Source organism: Gorilla gorilla, chromosome 1 (assembly GCF_029281585.2).
Source record: "Gorilla gorilla gorilla isolate KB3781 chromosome 1, NHGRI_mGorGor1-v2.1_pri, whole genome shotgun sequence".
Classification (NCBI taxonomy): Eukaryota; Metazoa; Chordata; class Mammalia; order Primates; family Hominidae; genus Gorilla; species Gorilla gorilla.
The window spans coordinates 237028984-237055182 of record NC_073224.2 but is presented as its reverse complement, the minus strand read 5'-3'; the positions used below and the strand labels follow the sequence as shown (position 1 = coordinate 237055182).

At 62.0% G+C, this 26199-nt stretch overlaps 1 protein-coding gene across 11 annotated transcripts in view; it reads right to left on the bottom strand.

Moving 5' to 3' along the window:
- The window catches only part of MEGF6 (multiple EGF like domains 6), a 124270-nt gene extending 98268 nt beyond the window's left edge, over positions 1 to 26002 (bottom strand). For 8 of the 11 annotated variants that reach the window (XM_063703302.1, XM_063703301.1, XM_063703308.1 and 5 more), the window contains exons 1-3: positions 25632 to 25872; positions 16931 to 17065; positions 9816 to 9925 (exon numbers count right to left, since the gene is read on the bottom strand). In XM_063703302.1, the coding sequence (XP_063559372.1) occupies positions 9816 to 9925; positions 16931 to 17065; positions 25632 to 25762 (376 nt within the window). In that variant the 5' untranslated portion in view covers positions 25763 to 25872. Of the gene's footprint in view, positions 1 to 9815; positions 9926 to 16930; positions 17066 to 20618; positions 20704 to 20970; positions 21411 to 25631 lie in introns of those variants that run through there. The other 3 variants (XM_055350398.2, XM_004024542.5, XM_055350442.2) reach the window with 2 other exon arrangements.
- Between the last annotated feature and the right edge of the window lie 197 nt (positions 26003 to 26199).

Below are 26199 nucleotides of genomic sequence, written 5' to 3'. Positions count from 1 at the left end.
ACACATGTCCTATGTGTGGGTGTGAGCAAGGAGACATGTCCTGTGTGTGGGTGTGACACGTCCTGTGTGTGAGTGAGGACGCATGTCCTGTGTGTGGGTGTGACACATGTCCTGTGTGTGAGGACGCATGTCCTGTGTGTGGGTGTGAGTGTGGACACACGTGGTGTGTGTGGGTGTGAGGACACATGTCCTGTGTGTGGGTGTGACACATGTCCTGTGTGTGAGGACGCATGTCCTGTGTGTGGGAGTGAGGACGCATGTCCTGTGTGTGGGTGTGAGGACACATGTTCTGTGTGTGGGTGTGAGTGACACATGTCCTGTGTGTGTGTGTGTGACACATGTCCTGTGTGTGTGTGATGCGTGTCCTGTGTGTGGGTGTGAGGACACATGTTCTGTGTGTGGGTGTGAGTGACACATGTCCTGTGTGTGTGTGACGCGTGTCGTGTGTGTGTGTGTGACGCGTGTCTTGTGTGTGGGTGTGAGTGACATGTGTCCTGTGTATGGGTGTGAGCGAGGACACATGTCCTGTGCATATGATTGAGCACGGTGTGTGAGCATATGTCTGCACATAAGCATGCATGTGGCGTGTGGCCTTGTGCACGCTCGAGTGAGCATGTATGGGCATGATCGTGAATAGGTGCTCACAGATGTGTGTGCGTATGCGTGTGTGTGTGTGCCAATCTGTGCAAGGCGGTGCATGAGTGAGCTCGTCTGGTGGGCGGCGGGTGCAGATGCAAACGTGTGCCTGGCACAGGGGTCTGTGAGTCTGGATGTGACTCCATAGGAGGAGAGACCTGGGGTGTAGGGGTGGGGGTCACAGTGGGACAGCAGGTCCCGCCGGGCCATTTGTGAAGCCCGTGCTGTGTCTGCATGGAGGAAAAGGGAGCCCAGAGCCTGGGGCGCCAGCTCAGCCAATTCCCACGCTGGGACTCGGGGCTGGCATGCGGCCCGAACGGAAAAGGAAAAGCAAACGGCGGAGGCAGGAAAATGGAGGGCGGCCCGGGGTCCACGGAGGGCCCTGCAGCCCCTTCCCAGCAGGCCCAGCCAACCAGGTGGGCAGAGGCCACAGGGCCCAGATGACCCAGGAGGGGAGGGAGACCTGCAGGGCCCACCGGCCTGATGGTCCAACAGCTGGACACGGGGCCCCAAGCCCAGGCCTCACCCTGGCACCCCGACTATAGGTGCCAAGGCCGCAGGTGCACCAGAGCCCAGATCCAGGGCAGTGTCCAGCGGCCTGGACCCCCATTGATTCTGCCAACCTCACCTGTGTGCAAGGAGGAAGGCCACCACCCCCGTCCGGGGTTTCTGCAGCAATACAAGCTGTATATAGCACCCTTGACATAAGTAACTCCATCTTAGAGTCAGACTCTATTTCACATCTCACAGGGCACTTTGCCAACAAGGACAAGATGTCTGTTGCTTAATAAGCAAATTTTAAAAATAAAGATTGCATGCAACACAAACAAGCACACTCTCCACTCTCAGGCCTCACCGAGGACTCCGCGGTCATAACACCAGCGGGCCTTCAGCTGCTGGAAAGGGCTGTCCTCGTGGAAAGAAGTCAGCATCTACCCCGAAGGCTCTGCCACATCAGAGGCCCTTGTAAGGCCCACAGAGGCCGCCAGGGCCAGACCAGGAGATGCTTTTTGTCTTTGTTTTGTCTTTTGTCTTTTCTCCCGTTGACCCTTTCTCCTATCTCTTTTTCTCCCGGTGTTCAATGTGACTTTGTTTGTTGTGAAATGTTTAACCTATAGCATTTATATATTGACTAAGTACACTGTGATATATAGTTTGCAATGTTGACGGGCGTGTGGAGCGGCGGGAGCCTGCGTGCCTGCGGCTCTGACTACAGAGTGAACCGGAAGCACGAAGGAGAACCGCCTCCTCAGGAACTCCATGGAGCTCACAGCCTCTGTGATAGAAATAGCATCAATAAAGTCTGACATTGTGGAAAGACAGGATCATGCTCATGGGTGGACCTGGCTATCTCTGAGCCTGCACTGCTCATGAGACAAACCATCGCAACACCTCCCTGCAGACTCAAAGCCTGCGCAGGCCATGGATTTCCTGAGAATGTGTTTGTCCTCCCTGGACAGCTCAGCATCCCCCAGGTAGCAAGGGGACAAGAGTGGCCAGGAGGGGACAGGAGTGGCTAGGAGGAGACAGGACCGGCCAGGAGTGGCCAGGAGTGGACAGGAGGAAACAGGAGGGGACAGGAGTGGATAGGAGTGGATAGGAGGGGACAGGAGTGGACAGGAGGAGATAGGAGGGGACAGGAGTGGATAGGAGTGGACAGGAGGAGACAGGAGGGGCCAGGAGTGGACAGGAGTGGACAGGAGACAGGAGGGGACAGGAATGGCCAAGAGGGGACAGGAGTGGCCAGGAGGGGGCAGGAGTGGCCAGGAGTGGGCAGGAGTGGGCAGGAGGGGGAAGGAGGGGGAAGGAGGGGCCAGGAGTGGCCAGGAGGGGGCAGGAGGGGGCAGGAGGGGGCAGGAGGGCGCAGGAGGGGACAGGAGGGGGCAGGAGGGGACAGGAGGGGGCAGGAGGGGGCAGGAGGGGGCAGGAGGGGGCAGGAGGGGGCAGGAGTGGCCAGGAGGGGGCAGGAGTGGCCAGGAGGGGGCAGGAGTGGCCAGGAGGGGGCAGGAGGGGGCAGGAGGGGACAGGAGGGGGCAGGAGGGGGCAGGAGTGGCCAGGAGGGGGCAGGAGTGGCCAGGAGGGGGCAGGAGGGGGCAGGAGGGGACAGGAGGGGGCAGGAGGGGACAGGAGGGGGCAGAAGGGGACAGGAGGGGGCAGCAGTGGCCAGGAGGAGGCAGGAGTGGCCAGGAAGGGGCAGGAGGGGGCAGGAGTGGCCAGGAAGGGGCAGGAGGGGGCAGGAGGGGACAGGGGGGACAGGAGGGACAGGAGGGGACAGGAGGGGGCAGGAGGGGACAGGACAGCCTGGAGAGAAGCTCTGGGTAGTCGCACTGAAGCGTCCTCCCTGGGCCGTGGGTGCCTGGGGGTCTGCCCCAGAGTCGAGGGCCAGGCAGGCTGGGCACAGAGAAGGGCTCCAAGGTCCTGCAGCCCCAGCCTTCACAGAGGCAGGGCCGGGCCCAAGCTCTCTAGACTCAGTTCTTGCTCCATCTGCAAATCCAGAATCCCACCCCTTCTCTCTGCCCCTCCTGACCCCCCTGAACTGAGTGAGCCCTGTCACCTCTCACAAGGGCCACCACGAAGCAGCTCTCACTCCCACCTCTGCCCTGCACGGCAGGCCCAGCCCCTCCTTTGCACAGACTCTGCCCCTGCCCTCATGAGGGCCCCAGGCCTATCCCCCTGTGGGGGGGTGGAAATCCTGTCCCCCAAATATTCCTGCCTTCCTGTGACCTCTAAATGTGACCCTGCTTGGAAATGCGGTCTTTGCAGATGTGATGAACACCACGACTGAGATGAGGCCCTGCTGGATTAGGGTGGGCCCTAGGGCCTACAGAAAAGGCCCCAGAGACACACAGAGGGGAGATGACCATGTAGAGACGGAGGCAGAGTGGGGAATGAGGCGTCTACAACCATGGAACGCCGCGGAAGCTGGAAGAGACGGGAAGGACCCTCCCCTAGAGCCTCAGGAGCAGGCACAGCCTTGCTGACACCTTGATCTGAGGCTTCTCTCCTCCAGAACTGTGAGAGAGTAAATTCACATTGGTTTCAGTGCTTGGCTCGTGGTCCCTTGCTGCAGCAGCCCCGGGAGCTCATACCTGCGCCCCCCACCCCACGCCCGTCCCATTTGCTCCAGCCACAAGATCCTGCCTCAGGGCCCCGCACCTTCTGTTCCCTACTCAGTGACCTCTTCCCAGGCACGTGCAAGGCCCACCCCTCACATCAGTAGACCACCACCACCTGGACAGAGGAGCCTTCCTGGACGCCCATCCAAGCCAGCACCACCCAGCCCCTCTGCCCCTTCCTCCTGCCTCACTTTACTCCGTAGCATTTCTCACCGGCGGCTTCATCCTTTCCTGAGTGTCTCCTGCAAGGACAGGAGCCCCAGGAGGTCAAGGCAGGTGCAGGTTTCTGCTCACTGCTACCCTCTGGGTCCTGAGCACCATGGCTGGGCCTCCATGACCGTGTGTCAAGTGGATCGCCTGCATTGGCCCCGTTCAACACACTTTAGGGCACTGTTTTATCTCTGTGACTTTGTGGCTCCTTTTCTAAGATGGCCTCAAGATTCAAGGTGCAATTAGTTTGGGAAAGCCTGTATAGTCTATCTCAGGAATCCACAGGGCACATTTGCATAATAAAGGCTCTGAAAATTCCTGCAAAAAAAGAAATCTGCTGAACTCTGGTTTAGGAAGCGCTTACTGGACCACAGAATCCCTTCCCAGTGCCCATCACAGCCCATGGAGCTGGTGCAGCTCCTAACTGTACGCTGAGGCCCTGCCTCTCCGTCCAGTGGCCTCCCCCTCCCCTGGGCCAGGCCAGCACGGCCCATATGAGGAGTTGCGGGGTACAGGGGGCTGCAGGCAGGGTATTCCTGGGCTTTGTTCCTCCACAGTTCCATCTCAGGGTGTGCATGTGGAAGGACCGGCGAGTCAGCTGCTCCAGGCTGGCGCTCATCTGCCACTCTGCCCACCGGGGAGCCCGGCTTGGAGGAGGGGTGCCCAAGGTAAATGGTGCTGCCAGGACCAGGGAGACTCCCGCTGAAACATGGGCAGGGTCTGGGAAAAACCTGGCACCGGACCAGGATAAAAGTGGAATTCAGAGAATCCATGAGCAGGAAGGACACCCCCCAGCAAGAGGAGTGGGTCCGAACCCCACTGCACCCGGGCCACGGGCTCTGCATGGCATTGTGGGCTCTGGAAGCCCCGGTCATGAGGCCCCACCGCCCCACCCGGCACTAAGTAAGTGGCTCTCAGGGAAATCATAACACGATTAGCAGCTTCCGGCCAGTCTCACGGGCGTTAGCCTACTCCTCGCTCCTACACAAACACGGCAGGGCTCCCAGGCCCTGACATTGTCCTCCACGGCCGGGTGTCCAGGTCACACGGAAGCAAGGAAATTTCACAATGGCTGGGGGCTGGGGGGCATCATCAGCTCAGGGGCCTCCCCTGTCCCTCCCCTGCCAGCAGGGTCTGGAGGGCGATGGAGAAACAAGGAAGGGGCAAAGGGTGAGAAAAGAGAGGGCAGAGACAGAGCCAAGCCCTGACCCACAGGGCCCTCTAAAGAGTGAGCGTCTGTCCTGCACAGGGGCCGTGTAAAGAGTGAGCATCTGTCCTGCACAGGGGCCGTGCACCCCACCATCATCCTCCAGCTCACAGGGACAGTAGTGCCCTGGTCTAGGAAGCAGGGAGGACCCTGGCTGGGCGCGGCCCCAGTGCCCACAGGCACACTGGCTGGGGAGACCGTGAGCAGCCGTGTGAGACTCTCAGCAGACCCCACAGAGGCAGAGCCTCCCAGGGGCTGAGGGGCTCCAGCACCTGCAGGGACCTTGAGACTCCCACCCAACACAAGCCCCCGACCCCACCAGCAGCCGCGCCCCGCCCTCCTCGCATGAGCCAGCAGAGATGGGAAGCGCACGGCAGAGCTGGAATGTGGTGTCGGAAACGCTCGGCTCACCCAGGGTGGGAAGGCAGAGCCTCAGCTGAGCACGGGGAGGCAGGAAGAGATATCCCAGAACCACCGAGCAGAGGGTAAGGCCCTGGGCTCGGTCCCCAGAGACCCCTGCTCACAAGCCCTTGCACCAAGCCCTTGGCCAAGGGATGCCGTGACCAAGGTGCCCGATCACCGTGTGTGCCACTGTCACTGTCACTGCTACTAACAGGAGTCACCACAGGCTGAGCAGACTTCACCCAGGCCTCCTCCTCTAAGAAAAAGACCTGGCATTGCTTGAGCGCTTACTGTATACAGGCACCAAGCAAAGGCTCCACATGAAGTGACTCATTTGATCCCAGGTTTTCAGGTGGGTGTTGTCACACCTAAGTCCTGGAGCCTGAGGCCTGATGGGCGCAAGGGCGAGGGGGCTGTTGGGGGCTGCTACCAAGGTCTCAGAGCTCACAAGGGACCTGATGGGGGCGCCAGCGAAGCAGCTGCTGGGGGCTGCTACCAAGGTCTCAGAGCTCACAAGGGACCTGATGGGGGCACGGGCAAGGGGGCTGCTGGGGGCTGCTACCAAGGTCTCAGAGCTCACAAGGGACCTGATGGGGGCACGGGCAAGGGGGCTGCTGGGGGCTGCTACCAAGGTCTCAGAGCTCACAAGGGACCTGATGGGGGCACCAGGGAGGCAGCTGGTGGGGGCTGCTACCAGGGTCTGAGTTCACAAGGGACCTGATGGGGGCGCCGGCAAGGGGGCTGCTACCAAGGTCTTGTAGCTCACAAGGGACCAGATGGGGGCACCAGCGACGGGGCTGGTGGGGGCTGCTACCAAGGTCTCGCAGCTCACAAGGGACCTGGAGGGAACTGAGCCCAGTACTGAGCCATGTTTTCCACTCTTGGCTGCTTGGACGGGCATCGGCATCCGGCCCATCAGCGAACACTTGCTCCACGTGCTGGCTCAGGTCAGGCCAGGCCAGGGTCCCTGAGGCCACCCATTCTGCCCTGCCAGGGCACTACTGTGGGATGCAGAGAAGCCCCCAGCCCCGGCCAGCCCAACAACCTCACACAGTGGCCCCGGGAGAGCAGCCGGTCTAGAGAGAGGCTGGCACGGTGCCCCCAGGCCTGCGGGTCCCGGCGTGCAGCCCACTGCCCTGAGAGGGGCAGCTTGAGGAAGGGCCTGCAGGCTTCCCTGCCTGGACTGGAGGCCTCGTGGTGTGGGGAGGTCCAAAAGCCTTGGCCAGGCCCCCCGCTGACCCTGACTCACTGCTCCCTCTCTGACGTTCCGGGCTCCCAGGCAGCCCTCCAGACACTCCCGCAGTCCCCAGCACCACCCTCCAGGCCCCCAGTGGCCCTCATCTGCTCATCCTCACTCCTGCAGGCCTCGTCACACCCTGGCCACATGAGAAGCATCTGCTCACGGTCAGCGTCCCAGCCATGAGCTCCACATGGGCAAGCACCCGCTGCCAGGGTCCCCGAACCCCCAGGACTCGGCAGCAGCTGAGCCAAAACCCAGCAAACAATTGAGTGACCAAATAAATGAATGACTCCGTGGCTAGCACAGGACGCGCCAGGCAGCACCCCTCCCACCCTTGGGGCTCAGGCGTAGCCCGTGTGAACCCTGACTCCTACCCACCCACCGCCCCCCTCACTGGCTGGGACCCAGCCATGGGGTTGAACAGGGAGCGGCCGGAGAAGGAGATCACAGGGATTCCCCGGACCATGAAAACAAGCAAAAGTAAAAGGTACAAACAAGCAAATCTTGCGCTAAAAACGAATGTTTAAAAACAAAAAGAAAGCCAAAGCTCAAGTCCAGGATCTGCGTGGAGACCCCACCGACATGACAACCAGGACCCCCACCCTCCCCTGCTCCCTGCCCCCAGCCTCAGCCCAGCCCTGGCTGCCCCGGGGAGGGTCTCAGCCAAGATGCCCTCCACCCCACTCCGGCCAGCAGGGCCAGGCCAGGGCAGAGCCACCACGTTCTTCTAAGGCTCCAGGGTCCCACATGCAGATGGCGGCCTAGTGCCTGGCCACAGCACAGGCAGACAGAGCTGGCAGGACGGGCCCAAAGCTCACCTCGAGCCAGGCTGGTGATGGAGATGGGCACACTCACTAGGCCCTGCTGGGACCATCGAGACACTGAGATCCCCACAGCGGGGAGAGGCTGAACCAGCCTCAGGGGACGACCCAGCAGCCCCTGCCCTCAAGCCTGACTCTGAGACAGTTACTGCTGACGCAGGTGAACACAGGGGCACACGAGGATAGCCAGAGCCCAGCTCGGGGCTCGGAGGGGACGGCATCGGGGGAACGCGGCTGCGCACACCTCTACCTGCAGTTGCCTTCCCTGCCCGGGCTCTCCACCCCCGCCCCACCCAGGACCTCAGGCCCAGGGGCACCCCCACCCCCGCCCCAGCCATTCATGCGGCTGTGTCTTCAAGTCCCCTCCTGGGAACAAAAAGCCCGCTCTCCCCCAGTAAACCCTGGGGACTCGGGCTGGCAGCCCCACTTCCTCTCCCCGCCCCCACCCTGCTCCAAGCTGCCTATTGTCTCCCCCCATTATTAGAATCCCCTTTGGCAGGCCCCAGAACCCCTGCCTCAGAGTGGAAACCCGGGGGAACCTTGGCTTTGATGTCTGCCCCCTCCCCACTAAAAAGACCCCCTTGTTCCTCCCAGACGACAGGAGCAGAGAAACAGGCACAGCTCAGGTGCCATCAGCAACAGTGGGGGCTGGGACCCCCTCCGAGGGGCGGCTGGCCAGCACCCCCCTCCCTGCTGCCAGCAGTGGCCCCATCTCCTCCTTCTTCCTTGTTACTCTCCTCCCTTCCTGGAGAGAATTACCCACTTCCTCTACTGGAAAAACATGGCCATCATCCCTTCTCTTCCCCTTTTCCTGCTGGAGCTCGAGCCAGGACGGGCAACTTCAGCCCCGGTTTGCAGCCCACATGCTTCCTGTGTGAGAAGAGCCCCTGCGGCTCCAGGCAACTACCTGCCATAAGGACCCCTAGAGCTGGGTTCTGTTCCTGTCACTGGAGCCCAGGGGAGCCCACTGTCCGTTAAACCTCAACGTGGAGCTTGCTGGCCAGACATGGCGGCTCACACCTGTAATCCCAGCACTTTGGAAGGCCGAGATGGAAGGATCGCTTGAGCCTAGGAGCTCAAGACCTGCCTGGGCAACATGGTGAGACCCTGTCTCTACAAAAAATACAATAATTATTCAAGCGTGGTGGTGCACACCTACATTCTCAGCTACTTGGGAGGCTGAGGTGGGAGGATCGCTTGAGTCCAGGATTTTGAGGCTGCAGTGAGCTATGGCGGTGCCACTGCACTCCAGCCTGGGTGACAGAGTGAGACCTTACCTCTAAAAAATAAACATAACAAAATAAAAATGTGGGGAGTGCGTGACTCCCGGCCACACTCCACGGCGCAGCCTGTCCCTCACTGGCAGGATGCCACCTCGATTTTTTAGGGGAGGCCGGCTTTATGGGACAGGGTCCCATGACCTCTGGACTGACCCCTCCCAGGGAGGGACACTGACCCCTTTGCCCAGGCGGTTTCACCGGCAGGGCTTCTGTCCCCATGCCTGAAACCCTTCCCAAACATCTCTGTAGCTGTGAGCCCCATTCCTTTTACAAAGCAGAGGCTTGAGAGCCGCCCACTCAGCTCAGACCACCCAATTCCAGTCCTGGGCCCCCACCTCTGAGCCCCAGCACATCAGCACCTGCCCGGGTCAGGTCGTATGCAGCACGGGCCTCTCCAATTGTGCTGGCTACATAACGGAGAGAGGAAGGAGCGGCTTCCTTACACCCACTGAAGCTGAGGCCCGCCACCCGGCCCGGATTGGCCTTGGGAGAACATGGTATAGGGAAACAGGGCAGGGAGAGGGACTCAGGGAGCTGGGGGTGAGCGTGGTGCGGCAGGTAAACCCCAAACTAGGCTCAGGAGTACATGAACCACGGACACCAATGCATGGCCCCAGGAAACCCTCAGACACCCTGCCAATGGCAGGCTCCTGTCCTCCGGCAGAGCCAGCAAAGTGGACTAACCCCACCCAGCCCCAGCTCTCTTTTTCCGCAGCTCTGCCAGCCTCGCTGACGTCGCTTTTGCAGCCTTTGGCAAACGGCGTTGCTGAGCGAGTGACCCCTAAGTCTCTCGTGTTGCTGGGGAAGGGCGATCCCCACCAGGCCCGGGGCAGATTCATGGCTCTGCTGAGTCCTCTGGGGTGGAGGTGGAGGGGAGGGCAAGGAGGCACAGGTGGCACTCACCCGAGAGGCAGCCCTCCTCGCCGGGCTGCTGTGTCCACCCTCGGCAGCACCTGAGCACGGTCCGGGCCTCCGTGGTATACACCTGCCTGTAGCCCATGTAGTAGACGGTTCTAGAAAGAAAGAGAGAAGGGAAGTGCTTACCGTCGCGGGACTGGCTGTATTCGGCTCTCACTGCACCCCTGGGGAGACTGACTCTGCGTCAGCCGGGTTCCCAGCGGCACAGGCTGCTTCCTGTGTGAGAAGAGCCCCTGCGGCCCGGGAACCTGCAACACCAAGGTTCCCGGGTGGGGTGGCTGATGCCAATGCCCAGCCAGGTTCTTCTGAATGAGGGGGCAGCATGGAGGCAGCAGGGGCCGTGCTGGAGCCAGCAACAGTGGCCTCGTGCTGCATGCAACCCGGGAACACGCTACCCCACTGCCTCTGCCCGGCCCTCTCCCTCCCGACGGTGGTCCTGGCTCCAGGCTGGCGTTGGGACGCACATCTCACTGCTCACTCAGCTGTCAGTGCCAGGCAGGTCTGTGAGCATCTCGGGGAGTTGGAAGTGCCCAGCCCTGGAGCCAGAATGGCTTCTGGGATGAGCCAAGTGGGCCCATGGTGCCCGGGACCGGGTGGGCTGTGCCAGGCAGGGGAGGTGCCAGTTCAGACTCCATATTCTGAGTCCATCAGTGAAGCAGATGGCCCCAGTAGGAGCCCCACACACAGGTGCGATGGCCACTGCCCCCTACACCTAGGAGGACAAAGCTGAGCTGGGGAGACAGAGGAGACCTGGAGGAAGCAGTTATGGGGAGCAGCAGAAGGACCTGTGTGGGCCCAGGTCAGAGAGGAGGCACCATGGCGGGCAGGCAGTGAGGGCTTCCCAGAGGCAGTGTGGCCAGGGCAGCCTTGGTTCACAGGCTGGCTCGTGCTCAGATGGGACGGGCTGCGGCTGTCACTAAGGCTGAGCAGAAAATGGTAAGGCCCCCCAGGAGACGGCAGTGTCCTGCTGGGAATGGGCAGCCCGATCTGGCCAGCCTGAGAAGGTGCCCACAGCCAGAGAGACCCCAGCTACCCAGAGGACACGACGTCCCCCTCCCCAAGTCCAGACGCTGCCTCAGGCCACCAGCACCATGCAGTCCACAAAGCCCGGCCACCTCAGGGCACCCTGCGCCATCCCCTGCCCAGCCCCCATCTCCACCCCAGGGCTCCCCGCACCATCCCCTGCCCAGCCCCCGTCTCCACCCCAGGGCACCCTGCGCCATCCCCTGCCCAGACCCTGTCTCCACCCCAGGGCACCCTGCGCCATCCCCTGCCCAGCCCCCGTCTCCACCCTGCTCCTACAGGCATCACCAGCCCCCACGCATGGGAAGTCTTGGCAGAGCATTTGGCAAGGGGCCTGCCTCTCCCACTCTGGGACTCGCCCTGAGTGGGACAGCTACAAACCTAGAGCAGAGGGAGGGTGGGAGGTGGGGGCACCCCAGCCCACACAGCCCCAGCAAGCCTCCCACCATCACAGCCCCATCCCGGGGCTCCTAAGTCTCAGTTCCTCCTTGCCTGGGCCTCTTCCAACTCGAGCTGCCCCCAACAGGCCGCCAACCACCCGCTCCATGCCCCCTAAAGTGAAAGACCCTTGGAGAGGGCTGGTCGGCCCGCGGACCCCGCAGCCCCTGTGAGGACCGACCGTTCATTGCCCTGCAGCCACCAGCAGCTCACACAGGCTCCACTGCCACCAGGGAGCTGGTTCACGCAGGGCTGGGGTCATCAGGGGAACAAGGCCTTGGCCACACGGGTGCCTACTCCTCTGCCTTCTGGAAGGTTCGCTGTCTCTTGAGGAAGCTCCTTTCCTGCTTCCTCAGAGCATGGGTCACATGAGCCCCAGGATCCGCCTGCCCACCCTGCCGTCCTTCCTCGGGGAGCCGCCCCGACGCCTGGGTCCTCACCCCTCCGCTGCCCAAACAGCCTCCACCCTCACTCTAGCAAGGACTACTAGCAAGACAGACGGCCACCTGTGCCACCTGCCCACCCCGACGCCCTGTCTCCTGCTGCTTGTTCTGCAGTGACTAATGTCCCCACAAACTCAGGTCCACCTGGCTGTGGCCTTACTTCTTGGAAATAGGGTCTCTGCTTCACCTGCAATCAAGTTAACATGAGGTCATTCACGGTGGATGGGGGACCCTAATCCAGTGACGGGCGCCCTTATAAGAAGAGGGAAATTTGGACGCAGGCACAGGGGATGGCTGTGTGAACAGGAAGGCAGAGACGGAAGTGGCGGCCACAAGCCAAGGCATTCCCAGACAGCCGGCAGCAGAAGCTGGGGGCTGTGACAGACGCCCCCTCAGAGCCCCTGCAGGGGCCCAGCCTGCCCACACCTTGATCTCGGACTTCCGGCCTCTGGAGCTGGGAGAGAATAAAGCCCTGCTGTTTTGAAGCCACCTGGTTTGTCGGGGCTCACTGCAGCAGTGGCAGGAAACTCTTGCACAGCTCACCGCGTGGTACCTGCCCAGGGGTCCCAAGGCTCTGAGGCCTTTGTGTTTGCAAGGACAACTGCTCACGTGCATGTGAGCAGCGGGAGGATGGAGAGAGAGGCAGAGAGGGACAGAGGCAAGACAGAGAGACATAGAAAGAGAAATCGAAGGAGTAGAAGACGCGCCCGCCCCGGGCCTGCCCTGCAGCCTGCGGACCCCACAGCCAGCCACCCTCCCCCATCTCTGCCGCTGTCTGCAGGGGCGGTGACCAGGGGCCCAGCCAACAGCCTGGGATCAAGGGCCCTTGAGCCTCTGGGAGTGGCCAGGGCAGCCAGGCTGCCGTCTCTGGGTAACAAAACACCCCCAGCTCGCTGGGGCTGCTGCATGGGAAGCCGGAGGTGGGCCCTGGGGACCCTGACCCAACAAACAAGCGGGGCCAGTGGCCGGCCGGCGGGCGGGCCGCTTCCCGGAAGCATGTGCTCATGCACACGCACTGCACAGAGACGCTCCGGGAGCGCCTTGCAAACCCCGTCTTGGCAGGACATGAAACCACTTGCCCGGACAGAAACCGACCACCGCGGCGGACAATATTTGGCAGAGCTGAGAGTGTTTGGGCCTGTTCATGGTAAATATTTATCCCCTCTCCCAGGCTGCAGCAGTGCCGGGCTACGTGCTGCTTCCCCGGGCCACTGACCACCCCCTCCAACCCCCCAAAAGGGAATGACCCTTGCAGCCCCTGCAGCCCCATGAAGACCAGCCCTTCGTTCTCCTGCAGCCAGCACCAGCTCACACGGGCTCCAACGCTGGGGAGCTGGTTCACGCAGGGTGGGGGTCGTCATGGTAACGAGGCCGCGCCCCCCCCCCCACCCCCGCCCCCCGCCGGTGCCCACTCCTCTGCCTTCTGCAGCCACCAGCTCACAGTGGAGGCCACGGCTCAGGGAGTGTGGGCCTGGCAGGAGGGACCTGAGCGGCAGCTCCACCATCAGAGCCCCTCCCCGACCCCTTCCTTCTCAGGGACCTTGCTCCGCAGAGTGCGGGAGCCCCTTTATTCAAAGGGCCCCCGGCCGGGTTTGTCAGGGAAGTACCCACTGAGGGGGCTGAGGGCAAGACCCCTGAATACCTGGGCGCCCTCTCAGCTGTACTCACAGCCTCACCTACTCTGGGCCGGGCCGGGCCGGGCCAGAGCACCCATCACCCCGCGGCCCTGCCTGAGGCAGGCAGCAGGCTCCACAGCCCAGAAGCCAGACGAGGGGCTGACGCCTGCTGCCCTTCTGACGGCAGCCACAACACCACAACACGGCCACTGCGGGGCCAGCCCGGGGAGGGGGCTCATCTAATCCTCACCGCTGCTGTGAGCCAGGTGGGGAAACTGAGGCTTTGGCGGGTTCCCACCCTACTGGGTCTCTTCCGGCCTGCTGGCCTCCCCGCCAGAGCTCAGGAGAGGAGGTGTCTCCTTGTCTGTCCAGGGCAGGAGGGTGACCCTGCACCAGGCAAGCCAGGGTGCCCTCGGGCTGTGGGGTGCGCAGCTGCTGCCTCTCGCCCTCGGCTCTCAGCCACCCTGCATCCTGCTCCAACCAACTGGAGAATTACCAGTGGAGAAGAATCGCCACAGAAAGAGAAGGCCAGAAGCCATGCCCTCGGGGACACTGTCCTGACAATGAGGCCCCAACAACCTGGCACAGGCACACCGCAGGCAAAGCTGGACATTCAGAGCCACATGTGGCACCCTTCAGGCCTGGGCAGGGTGCCTGCCGCCAAGCCTAGCTGTGGCCTCACAGCCCGAGTCACCAGTCACCCAGTCATGTGATGGTGGAGGGCTTGGCAGCAGTCTCGGCCCGGCTGGCGAGGTGGCAGATGGAGGTGCGTAGAGGCTGAGGGGCGTGCGTGGTGCCCTGCCGGCCAGCACTCATGCTTGCTCCTCGCTCCAGGGCCTGAGGAAGCCCAGGCCAGCCCCTGACCCTGCCCTGCTGGGGCTGTTCTGCGCGTGGGCACCCCGTTTCTGTGCCCCGTTTCTGGGCTGTGCCAGGCAGCCCAGAAAGGGTTAGGCTCTGACAGGCACGACCCCAGGCCCAGGAGATACTGTCAGCTCAGTTCACGGGTGAGAAAAAGGAGGCTGACGTCGCCAGGCTGGTAGGGGTGGAGCCAGTGATGAAACCACGAGCCTCCCATGGCACCAGCCCACCCTTGAGTCACCCCTCAGTGCCACAGTGCTGTGGGGTCCCACCTCAGCTGCCCCGGCCTGGGCTGCAGCACCAGGAGCCTGCCCAGCCCTCGCCCCTCTGCGCCCTCCTAAGGTCAGCCCGGGCTGCCTTCCCTGTATCTCCCCAGAACCCAGGGGCCTCAAATGCTCAGTGCCCCGGCTGAATGGTGGCCAAGCCAATGAGCAGCCCTGCCCTTGCTGAGCCCAGCCACACATACCCAGGCGTCTGCTGTGTGGCAGAGCTGTCCCTGTGGGCACAGGAGGAGTGGCCTGTGCCCACCTCCACGATGGCACCCAGAGCCCAGCTGGGACGCTGGGGTCCCCACCAGTTCTACAGTGAGTTGGGAACCTGGTCATAAGCACTGGGGGCTCGAGGGCAAATGGGCAAGGGCTTAGGGTTAGGGACGGGGACTCCTGATGCCAGAGGAGGAGAAGCAATGCTCTGAAGGAGGACAGGCGGGAGCTGGAGGGAGGGGAACAGGGCTGGCTCCTGGGAGGGATGAAGGGAGCAGGCCCCAGGCCGGTGCTCCAGGCACCACCCAAAGTCTCACTGCGTGGAGTGATACCTGGACCTGGCATCTGAGGAGACTCCCCCGAGGCTGCACAGCTGGATTCAGCCTCCAGCAGCTTGGGAGGGGACACAAATTGGAAACGTGGGATTTGGGAGCACCCTGTGCCCACGAACAGCCCCAGAAGCATCCCAAAGGGACAGGGGCCCAGGCCGCGTGTCACCACCTCACTTGGGGCTGGTTCCAGTAGAGCACACAGGACACCCATCCCCCCGGCACCAGGGTGGTAAGAGGCCTCTGGTTCCCCCAGGAGCGGGGACCAGGTGAGAACAGCCCAGGGTCCTCAGAGGTGGACCTCGGCCCCTCCCCCATGACAAGCCCAGGACCTTGAGGCAGAATGGCCACCTTTCGGGAGGAAGGGTTGGTGAAGAGGCCCGGACACCCTGCATTGGGTAATGCCGGGAGGGGATCCCCTGCCAGTGCCCCCCCTCCAGGCAGGGGGACTTTGTCCACGGCTGCCCCCAGTGCCCTGCCAGGAGGCTGAGGACCCCGGCACATCAGCAATGCTGCTCCCACCCTGCCTTCAGGCCAGCCTAGAGACCACAATGGGGAAATCATGCCCCCATAGCGGGGGGACTTCCTCAGCCCGGCCACCAGCACTCTCTCCAGCCCTGGGCTCAGATGGCTTCTGGCTGCTTCTAGAAACAGAGCTCTTCCACCACGAGCTGTTGGCGGGAGACCTGGCTGATGCAAACAAATTCCCACAGGGAAATCCACCTGCATCCATGCATGCATGACATCCACAGGCCAGGCCTGCATCCACGCATGGGTGACAGTCAGGATAGACTGCAAGCTGCTATTTTGGGGAAAACAATGAGAGGAGATTTCTTCTTTTTGCTCAGGATCCCTGAACCTCAGCCCTCCTGAGATCTCTTGTTTTGGGGCCTCAGGATCCCTGAACCTCAGCCCTCCTGAGATCTCTTGTTTTGGGGGCTCAGGATCCCTGAACCTCAGCCCTCCTGGTACTGGGCCGGGTCGTCTGTTCAGGCGGTCGTCCTGTGTGCTGAGATGCTCAGCAGCATCCCTGGCCCCCTCAGCCTGCCCAGCTCACCTGTCACCAAACCTGACTCCACATGTCCAGTGTCCCGGGGTAGGAAGACAGAACTGCCCCTCAGTGAGAACCACCATTATTGCTTAACGGTTTTTTTTCTCCTCTACTCTGAACACATCTGAATTGCACAGCAAACACACATTGACCAGAAAGCTGCCAGAGCCCCCTGGAGCAGGTACAGCAGGTGCAGGTGTCCCGCGTGGACCCCACGCCCAAGAGAGCAGCGCAGAGCAGGGCCTCGGCTCCTCCGCAGATCCGAGGCTGAGAAGCTAGCCACGATCTTCTCTGAGAATGCGTTCCTGCCTTCCCTCCCGCAGACACACGGAAACCCTCCACCTGACACGGGGGCTGCCAGCTCCCCGCACAACCCGCTTTGCGGCAGGGCTGGCTCTGCAGAGCCTGAGTCTATAAAAGGGGGAGAGGTGTGCACAGGCACTCAAGTTCGGTGTTGAAATAAAATCTTGAGCAGTAAAAGGTTTCACGTGTGTTTGGGAACAAGGCCCTAGGGCCAAGAAGCAGCAGCCTCCCACCGGGCCCCTGGCAGGCTGAGACCACTCTCCCCTTCCTGCGTGGCCAGCATCCTCCCGGGCTGGGCCCCTCCTCCTCCACACACCCCTCACAAAGGACTCAGGTGCTCGGCTAAACAGGAGAGGGCTACAGCATGTGAGTAGCCCCGTGGCAGCCCCACCCTGAGGGTGGGAGAGGCCTCATGCTCAGATGAGGGCTTCAGGCAGGGGGTGCGTGTGGCCCCGAGACCAGGACGGGGTCCCAGCCTCAGCTGCCCAGCTCCGGGTGGTCAGTGCCGCCCTTTGTGTGAATGGAGCCCCTCCCCCAACATGGACCCCTGCACTTACCTCCGCTCATGGCCCACGCACCATGCCTGCCACCCGCAGCCGGCCTTCCACACCGGCACCGTGTGGCTGAAGGCCTGCACGCACGGCTGGCGGCGGCCCACCAGGGTCAGCTCCTGCTCAGCACACACGTGGGACCTGGAACAGAGACACGGAGAGTCAGCGCCTCGGCCACCCCCAGCCGGCAACACCCACCCCTCCTGCACCCCCAGCCTTGGGTGTCAGCTCATCTGGAGTGAGGTCCAGACCCGTGGCCAGGCCTCCATGGCACAGTGCCCATGCCAGTGCCCCAGGCCAGCCGTGGGACCCAGGCTTGAGGGCACAGGAGCTCAGGGGAAAAGGCAAGGTGACCGCCACATCCCCCACGCATGGGCCACAGCGTGGATCCTAGTGCCCTAAGACCTTGCGACACAGCCACCAACGACACTGCCTCAACAGACAGGAACTGTGGCCTCAAGGCACAGTCACACCTCGTCCAGAATCCAGGACCAAGCGCGGGCCCATTCTGTCCTGTCCACCCCAGCCCTCCCCACCTCACTTCAGAGATGTCCCCAGGCCTGATGTTGCTGGGGCACACGGCTGGGGTGAACCCGGGCCCATCCCCTGTGAAGTCAGCGGCTCCCCGGCATCCTATGACCCACACTGGTGAGTGTTTGCTCTTGGAGGAGGAGGTGAAAACCCCAGCCCCATCCCTGCCAAGCTCCTTCAGGTCCCTCGAAGGCCTCTCCAGCCCAGAGGCTGCATAAACCAGGGGAGGGGGCACGCCAGGGACAGGAGCCTTAAGCCAGCCATCCAGACCCCACCGGGCTCGGAGCAGGTGGAGAAAGGACTCAGGCCCTGCGGGGGGAAGGGTCAGAGGGAGGGACCCTCCAAAGACAGCCACACGGGCCAGCACCCCCAGAGCAGGGGCTCGCCCCTGGCCTGCCCTGACCGAGGGGTGAGGCGGGCTCCCTCCACAGAGGCAAATTCGGGGGGAGAGGACAAGGCTCCAGTGCTCGTGTCCCACTGCGTCAGGTGATGTCTGGGGGGCCTCAGAGGAAAGAAGAGGCTTGTCCTGCTCTCCCAGCTCTGGACTTGCTCCCCAGAACCAGGGCCAGGCACACCTGGTGCGGGCCAGTGTCTCCCCTCCAGCCTCAGGTGCAACAAGCCTGGCAGATCCCACCAGAGCCCCTCCCACCTCCTGGGGGCAAGCAGGTGGCATGGGTTCCCCCAGCCTCCTCATCAGAGGTCCCCACCCCACCGGGAATATTGTCCAGGCTCGGTACCACCCTCCGCCCAGGCCCTGCCAGGAGCTCCTAACCCACCGCCGCCCAGTGGGCCGGACCCTGGCTCAGCACTTGGAGACTGCCCGCCCCGTCCAGCCACCCTGGCCCCAGGCCAGCCGCCCCCAGATGGAGGCTCTTGCAATGGAGGACTTATTTTTCCTCTTTCCTGGGGCTTGTGCTGTGTGGGAAGCCCTGTGTCCCCTCTGACTTCAGCCCACCCCCTTGTGCTGCACAAATCCAGAAAGCACAGACCCAACATAGCGGTGGCAAAAACTGAGAGGGGCAAATGGCAGGGCCTCAGCAGCCAGGACAGCAGGGGCTCCACCAGGCTGCTGTGGCACCCAGAGGAGGGACCCTGGCCTCCAGCTGCCCACCCACGAAGGGGCAGACGAAGGCTGGGACCAGAGTCCAGCTCCAGGTCTCCAGTCAAATCCGAGAGGGGCTGGGGCTGCTGCTGGACATGTCCTGCCCGTGACCTCCTGCCGAGAGGTTCTGCCCACACTCTCCCGCAGTTTCCCAAACGTCCCATCCCAGGGCTGAGGCTTGCCCACCCGAGGTAGCATTGATTCCTGGAGTCCAAGCCCAGGTGACTGCAGGGCAGGGGCACAAGGCAGGGCACAAGGCAGGGCAGAGCTCCTCCTGGCCATGAGCAGGGTCCAGGTTCCCCACCAGCTCCCAGACAGACCGGCAGCTGCAGCCGAGAAGCCTCCGCAGCAATGGGGACCCTCCAGCTAGGCGGGATCAGCTGCACGAACCCAGGGCAGGTGGAAAAGGCTCTGCCATTGCCTCTTCCTGCACCAGGAAGACAACTCTCACCTGGGTGGAGAGCGAGACTTCCAAAAACCCCGACTATTTCTACCTGGGAGCTAGGGAAGAGGTGACTCGTTCAGGAGTGCCTCCTCCGTGCCCAGCACCAGGTCCTTTCCTGACATTACATCATCGAATCTCTCCCCTCCCAGGGAGGAAGTGACAGTGACCCCCTGATCTGCTCAAGGTCACCAGCTAATGGTGATGACTAAGGGCCAGTTATCTCCCACCTTCCCCCAGCGCTGTTGGGCCTCTGTGTCCCAAGGGCCACGGATCCCAGAGTGAGAATAGGGGAGGGGAAAGGACCAAAGGTTGGATCAGGGACAGAGGGTCACGTCTCCAGGGAGAGCCCTCCTCAGCCTCCCTGGGGCTGGGTCCTGACCTCATTCCTGACCCCCAGACTACAGCACCCATGGGGGATGGTCTCACAGCCCCCAGGGCCACTGCCCCACCCCACCCTGCTGTGTCCCAAGGCTGACCTCTGTGGATCACATCCTCCCAGCACCTGCACACACACAAACACACACCCTGACACTCACACTCTCAGTCACACACAAACTCACACTCAATCACACACATTCACAACCACTCATACACACACCCACACATAGTCACACACTCACAGTCACACACACCCTTACTCATAATCACACACACCCACACACACAGTCACACACACTTTACATGGACTCGAACACAATCACACTAACACAAGGCACTCACACATACTCTCACACACTCACACACTCACACAAATGCAGTCACACACATTCACACTCAGATGCATGCTTACACACTCAACATGCTCATACACTCACGCATGTTCACACACACTCAATCACACTCAATACCATACCCACAATCACATACACACAACTCACAATCACACTTTCACACTCAAAATCACACACCCTCATACACACATACACTTACCTATACACACATATACACAATGACACATACACACAATCACACACATACACATTCACACTCACACACAATCACACATACTCTCATACACACTCTCATACACTCACATACACATACACACACTCATACAATGACACACTCACACACATACACAATCACATACATACACTCATGCACACACACACTTCTGTACTCTCACGCATGCAAGCTCACAAACTCACACACACTCGCACACACATATGCACTCTCAAACTCCCATTCACACTCACATATACACACACAGGCACACACACACTCACACACTTACACACTTTGCCTTCTGGCTGCCAGGTGGGTTTAGTCAACGGGAGGACCAGGAAGAGATGTGGAAGAGGCACTGGGGTGTGGCCCTCCTGTCAGGGGCGGGGGCCGTGCCCACTCTCTCCAGGTTCCAGGACCCGGCCCCCACCCAAGAGTCCACGGTGGCACCCCCGTGCTTCCTGCGCCCCTTCGTGAAGATCCCTCCCCAACCCCTTCTGGGACAGTGCCACCCCGTCCTCCTCCTACTGACAGATACTCTGTCCCCCTGAAACTTCAAAAATTCACACTTTCATGTAACAGTGTCAAATTTGGGATCAGAGACAGGTATTTTAAAGAACTAGCACATCTTGGAGGGCAGAACTCGTGATGAACGCACCCACCCCACTAACCGTCGGGCTCTAGGGCTGCAAAGCGTCATGCAGTGGTTCTCAAAGTGGGGTCCCCCGGCCAGGACCAGCAGCCTCTCCTGGGAACCTGCAGAAATGCACACTCCTGGGCCCCACCCTGGACCACTGAATCCAGGACTCTGGGGGTGGGGCCCAGCATTCCTCAGGGTGGGAAGGATTGCGTGTGTTTGCCCAAGCCCACCAGGGGATGCTGGAGCACACTCAAGCTTGTAACCCCAGGCCTAGCGGTTTGAAGCAAGGTCTCACCACCAGGCGGCCTGGGTTTGAATCTCAGCTCCCCACACCCCATCTTTAAGACGCGCAGGTTACTGAACCTCTGCCTCAGTTTCCTCACCTGTAAAATGAGGACTCACAGCAGTGACCTTGCCAGGTTGTCATGAGGGTTAGATGAGCCTGCACAGAAAAGGGCTCCCGACAGCCCTCAGGCGGTGTGAGCTAGCGTTACTGCAGATACTGGGACTGTTTATTCCGGAAAAAGTGTCACTTGTACCTGGAAAGTGGGCCATAGGAACTGCTACAGGCATTGAACGCTTTTGCCGTCCCTGTGCCTTGCAACGCACTTACCCACGGCGAGCCCTGGGCACAGGTGGCCTTGAACTCCTTGCCATAAAAAAACGGAAGCCGGGGGGAATAGGCCAATGATCCCTGAGCTTCTGGGCTACAGGGTCCAGCCCCTGACTCTGTGATGGCCCCTGTGCTGAGGGCAGCCACTGTGAAGGGACTCTGTCACCATCTCAGGATGGAGATGACACAGAGAGGGCAGAGCTGTGAGCTTGGGTTTTCAACAGACACCCCAGGTCTGGGGCCTGCTGTGCAGCCTGGAGTCACTGACCATCTCTGAGCCCTCAACTCAGCATCTGGAAAGCAGGCGTGATGACAGCTCGGGCCTCCGGGGCTTGGAGACATCAGGGACACGGCCGGGGTTAGGGGTACTGAGGGGTTGTGTGCTCCCCTCAGAAGGGCCTTCTTGTCCCTCCTGGCCCTCCTCAAACCTCAGCAATCTCAGCTGCCACTAACCCGCAAGATGACAATGCTGAAGGACTCACTGAGACCCCTTGCCAACCCCACCCTGGGCCACCCAGCAGCCCTTCCCGGACACCACCCCCGTCACTCTCCCGGCCCCTGCCCGCCTGGTGCGCCCTATGTCTCCCCAATAACTCCTCCCCCTCACGGCTCTCCCCAAGGCCAGAGGGCCCTTGCCCTGCCCAGCCAGGCTGTGGTCCCTGAAAGCAGCTCCTGGATGGCTCTTGCAGTGACCCCCAACAAAATTGATTGATCATCAATCAAGCCAGCCTTCAAGGAGGGGGTGAGTGTGGGAACGACTGTCTCCTCTGGGGACTTCAGCACTGCACACACGGCCACAGCAGACTTCCCGCACCGCACCCGCGGCCCCGGCGGCCTTCCCACCTGTGAGGATGGAGAAGGTGGCAGGTGAAGGGCAGGCAGAGGAATGGAGAAAAAGAAACCTCCCACTGCTGCACATGGGTCTGAGGAGAACCCAATAAAGCGCCTGGTGACCTTTGACAGGACCAGAGTCCCAGGCCTTTCTGTTCCTTGCGGCTGGATCCTGCCTCCCATCTGGGGGCGTGGAGCAGGAATTCCCAAACTACAAAGTGGACCCAGCGCAGTCGGAGGCGGAATGCTCCCAGCTGGTGGGCCATCTGCTCCCGGGCAGAGCTGGGGCTCCACGGGCAAGAGATGGGCACACTGCAGGGTCCCTCCAGGGCAGGCAGCGACAGTCTGGGCCCAGCGACGGCATCACCAGGTTGGGGGGGGGGGGATCCAGAAAGCGGGCAGCCAGCCTGGCTCAGCTCCCCAGCCTGGCTGAATGCAGCCCCTGAACAAACCCCTGTGGGCGGTGGGGCTGAGGGGAGTTGGGGGGGGCTCGCTCAGGACAGCAGCTCTGGAGGGCGGGGCTCGCTCAGGCCAACGGCCTCGCGGTTATTTTTAAAGGCTCGTTTTTACCCCCATGGTTCTCCTCTGCTTATGCTTCCCAGGGCCCCATGCAGCCAGCATGGGGGGAATCTCAAGGCCCTGGGGTTGGGGGAGCCCAGCTCCTGCCCTGGGGCCCCTCGGACTCTCAGGTACCTTCCTGTAGACAAGGAGACAATGAACAATGTCACTCAAAGCCCCAAAGGCAGCAGCTCACAGAAGTGAGAGCTCCTTCCCCTCCAGGTCACGTGCTGTGAAACTCAGGGCCCTAAGGGGAGGCTGAGAACAGCTGCCTTCTACACCCTGGGGTCGGGGAGCAGGCCTGCTGACAACCTGCAGGCCTCAGGCTCATGAATGGGGCCCTTGGAGCCCATGGCCCCAGAGGATCCAAAGAGCTACTTGCAAGATTGGACTTGAGCTTGCAGGGCCCGACCCCCCCTGGAGGGAAGGCATCATATCATTAGCTGATTCCAGAACACTGGCCATTTTTGTAGCACAGCTGCCCAGAGGGGACTCCATCAGAGAGAACCTGAGCCCCGCGAAGCAGACACTCCTCTCTGTAGCCCAGCAGCACCTCTCAGGGTCTCCAAAATGTGGAGCTTCCAACCATGGCTGGTCTGAGCCCTGCGGGTCCATGCCTTAGCAGGTGGGCAATCGGCCCCCCCTCCCAGACCCGGTTCCCAGATGCCCAGCCAGCAGCCTAGGCCTCCTGCATGAGGCCCCAGGAAAGAGGCCAGCCATCCTTCCTCATAGTGGAAATTCACTTTGGAGTGACCTGAATCAGCAGATAGATCAGTTCTGCCCGCTCCAGGGATGGGGCAAAGCACCTGGATCTGCGAGTTGGAGGGCACACCCCTCACTGCCCCCGACAGCGTCTCCTAGAGGCCCCGGCTTCTAGCATTAACAGGAGGTTGGCAGTAACGCTTCAACTCAGCAGCCAGTGGTTCAGGAACACTCAGCCAGAGGGGGTGCCGCTGCCCCGTGCCAGGCCCTGCCTGCTCATCAGATTCCCAGGAGGAAAGGGTAATGGGGAGGACAGGATCAGCAGGCACTGAGCACTCTCTGGGATCTGGCCTGCTCCTCTGGGGTAAGGGAGCCAACAGCGCCCTTGCCCCACCCCCATACCAGAGCCCACAGCTTCCTCCTCCTTTCTGCTCCACAGAGTGAGCCTCAGAACAGGCCCTGCACTCCACAGCCCAGTGGGGACCTCTCCAGGGTCCAGCTCAGGGTCCCCGCACTCACTCAGCCCACCAACTTCGGCCCACTGCGGCCTGGCTGCATGTCCAGGCACATGCCAGGTGCTTACAGGACAACAGGCCTGTGGAAGGCACGCCTGCCACCGTCACAGAACTCAGACTCTCGCTGGTGGACGATCTGTGAGCAGAGGCCTCCAGTGGATACGCCTGCAGCCAAGAAGATAAACCAGGGGCACAGGCCCCCAGCGCAGCCACCGCCATTTACTGCAGCCAGGGAGGCTCCCCAGGAGAAGAGCAGGATGTGAAGGACAGAGAAGGGAGAGGAGGGGAGGTTTGGAGAAAGCATGAGGAAAGAGAGCCAACTCTGCTGCAACCCATTTCCACCATTTCAAACAGCTTTGCCCCAGGGTCACGAAGGGACTCCCGAGCCCAGGTGCAGAGGCAGAACACAGGAAGCAGACTCTCCACTCCTCTCCTGGAGACCCCAGCAAGTCTGAGTCCGGCAGGGGGCCCAGGAAGGTCGCTGACAGTTTCCGCAGTGCACTGGTGGCAGAGGCCCCTCGCAAGAGCAGGGACATCCGAGCAGAGACAGCGGGACATCCACCTCCGCCGAGCAGCAGCCCACCCCTGGGACTCTGGGGAGCCTATGCCCCCAGAAGCCCCTGGCTGGTCCCGGGAGGAGGTGGCTGGCTGAGCAGCGAAGGCCACTGTTGTGTCCCTTCTGAGCCTGCAGCTCTCCTCGGACAAAGGCATTGGAATCAGAGGAAAGAGGAATGTCCCGCCGTCATGTGGAGTCAGGACTAGGGCCGTTCACACTGCGGATGCCAAGGCCCCCAACCCAGGGACAGCATGGCTTTGAAAAGGCCTCCACTTTCTGGAGTAAAGCCAGACCCAGGGTGGGGTCTTGGGAGCTTGGACCCCCTCCCCTCCACCAGCTCGACGTGGCAGCTTCTCCTGTCAGTCCCCAGCCAGCTGCAGCTCGGTCCTGCACCGCCAGGTTTGTAGTGGGCCCTTGAGCACCAGGCCCTGCTGGGGAGCGCTGGACAGGAACAGCCTGAGGGCCCCTCTGTGGCCCCCGGACGGGGAGGCTGTCAGACAGGAGGCCTTCACCTGGACCTGGCCCTCGCCCACCCACCCCTGCCAGCAAGGCCAGGGAGTGCTGGGTGGGGGCGCCAGCGACTCCCCTCCTCCTCCTCCTCCTCCTCCTCCTCCTCCACTGCCGCACCAGTTTTCCTTTGAGGCCAACACAAGGATTGATTTGCTGTTCATGAGAGACCGCTAAACGGCCCGTTGGGGAATCATCTTTCAAAATTAAATTCATCTCGGCTGGCTCCCTGACCCTCTCTTCCTGCCCATTCTGGCACTCAATTCCTTCTCCAACAGCCCAAAGCACACATGTTTACCACACAGACCAACTCCATTCAGCTCCCCCATCTGGGCACTGCTCGCCCCTGCGAAGGCCCCCAGACCCCAGGAGACAGGCTTTGGAGGGAAGCGGGAACAGACGGCTTCCTCTCTGCCTTCTCCCAGCCGGGCTCTGGGGCCAGACCCTGCCCGGAAAGGGGCCCAGATTCCTCACCGCCTTCCAAGTACAGTATCTGCCTGAGCCTGCAGGACCCACATCACGGAGCAAAAGAAGGGGAGAGTGGGAGGGGGGGAGGGGACACGGCGAGGGGCCCTGCCACAGAAGGGCCCCAGACTCGACCCTGGAGCCCTGTGTCTCAGCCACCTCCTCCCCAGTTAACGCAAACAGCCCATTGTTCTGGAGCCCCAGGGACAAAGCCTCGGAGCTCGGTCCACCACGGGTCTCCAGAGGCCCCGGGGTCCCTGGACGACCGGCCGAGCCCTCCCAGCTCCTGCTACTCACATGCTGGGCTGCAGCGGGAGCAGGGGCCGCGGCGGAACGCTGGCGCCCACGGGCACGGCGGGGAGCAGCAGCAGCACCAGCGCCAGGACCACCGCGCGCCCCGCTGCCCTCGCCTCTTCAAGGAACGACATCGTGCGCGCCGGTGCCTCCTCCGCTCGCCAGCTCACAGGCGGCCCCGGCGGCTCCCCGGAGCCTCCGCCTCCACGTGCGCCATAGGACGCAGCCACAGGTGCCCGCGCCTGGTCCGCGGAGCCCAAGGTCGCTGCAGGTGCGGAGCGTCCCGGCTTCCCGCCCGCGCCCAAAGTGGCCCCGCGGAGACCTGATCGCCGGGTCCACCCTGCAGGAACTCGCCCCAGCGCGTTGAGCACAGTGCCCCGGGCCCAGAGCCTGGAAAGCCGCCACGCCCCCGGCCCGCCCCCAGCCCGGACCCCAGTCCCGACCCGCCCTGGCTCGCCCACCCCGTGCGCCCTCGGCCCCGCCCCTTCCCCCTCCCCATCTCCTACCCCACCAGCGCCCCGCCCCCGGCACGGCCCCTGTGCGTGCCCGGATCCCTCACCCCAGCCCAGGC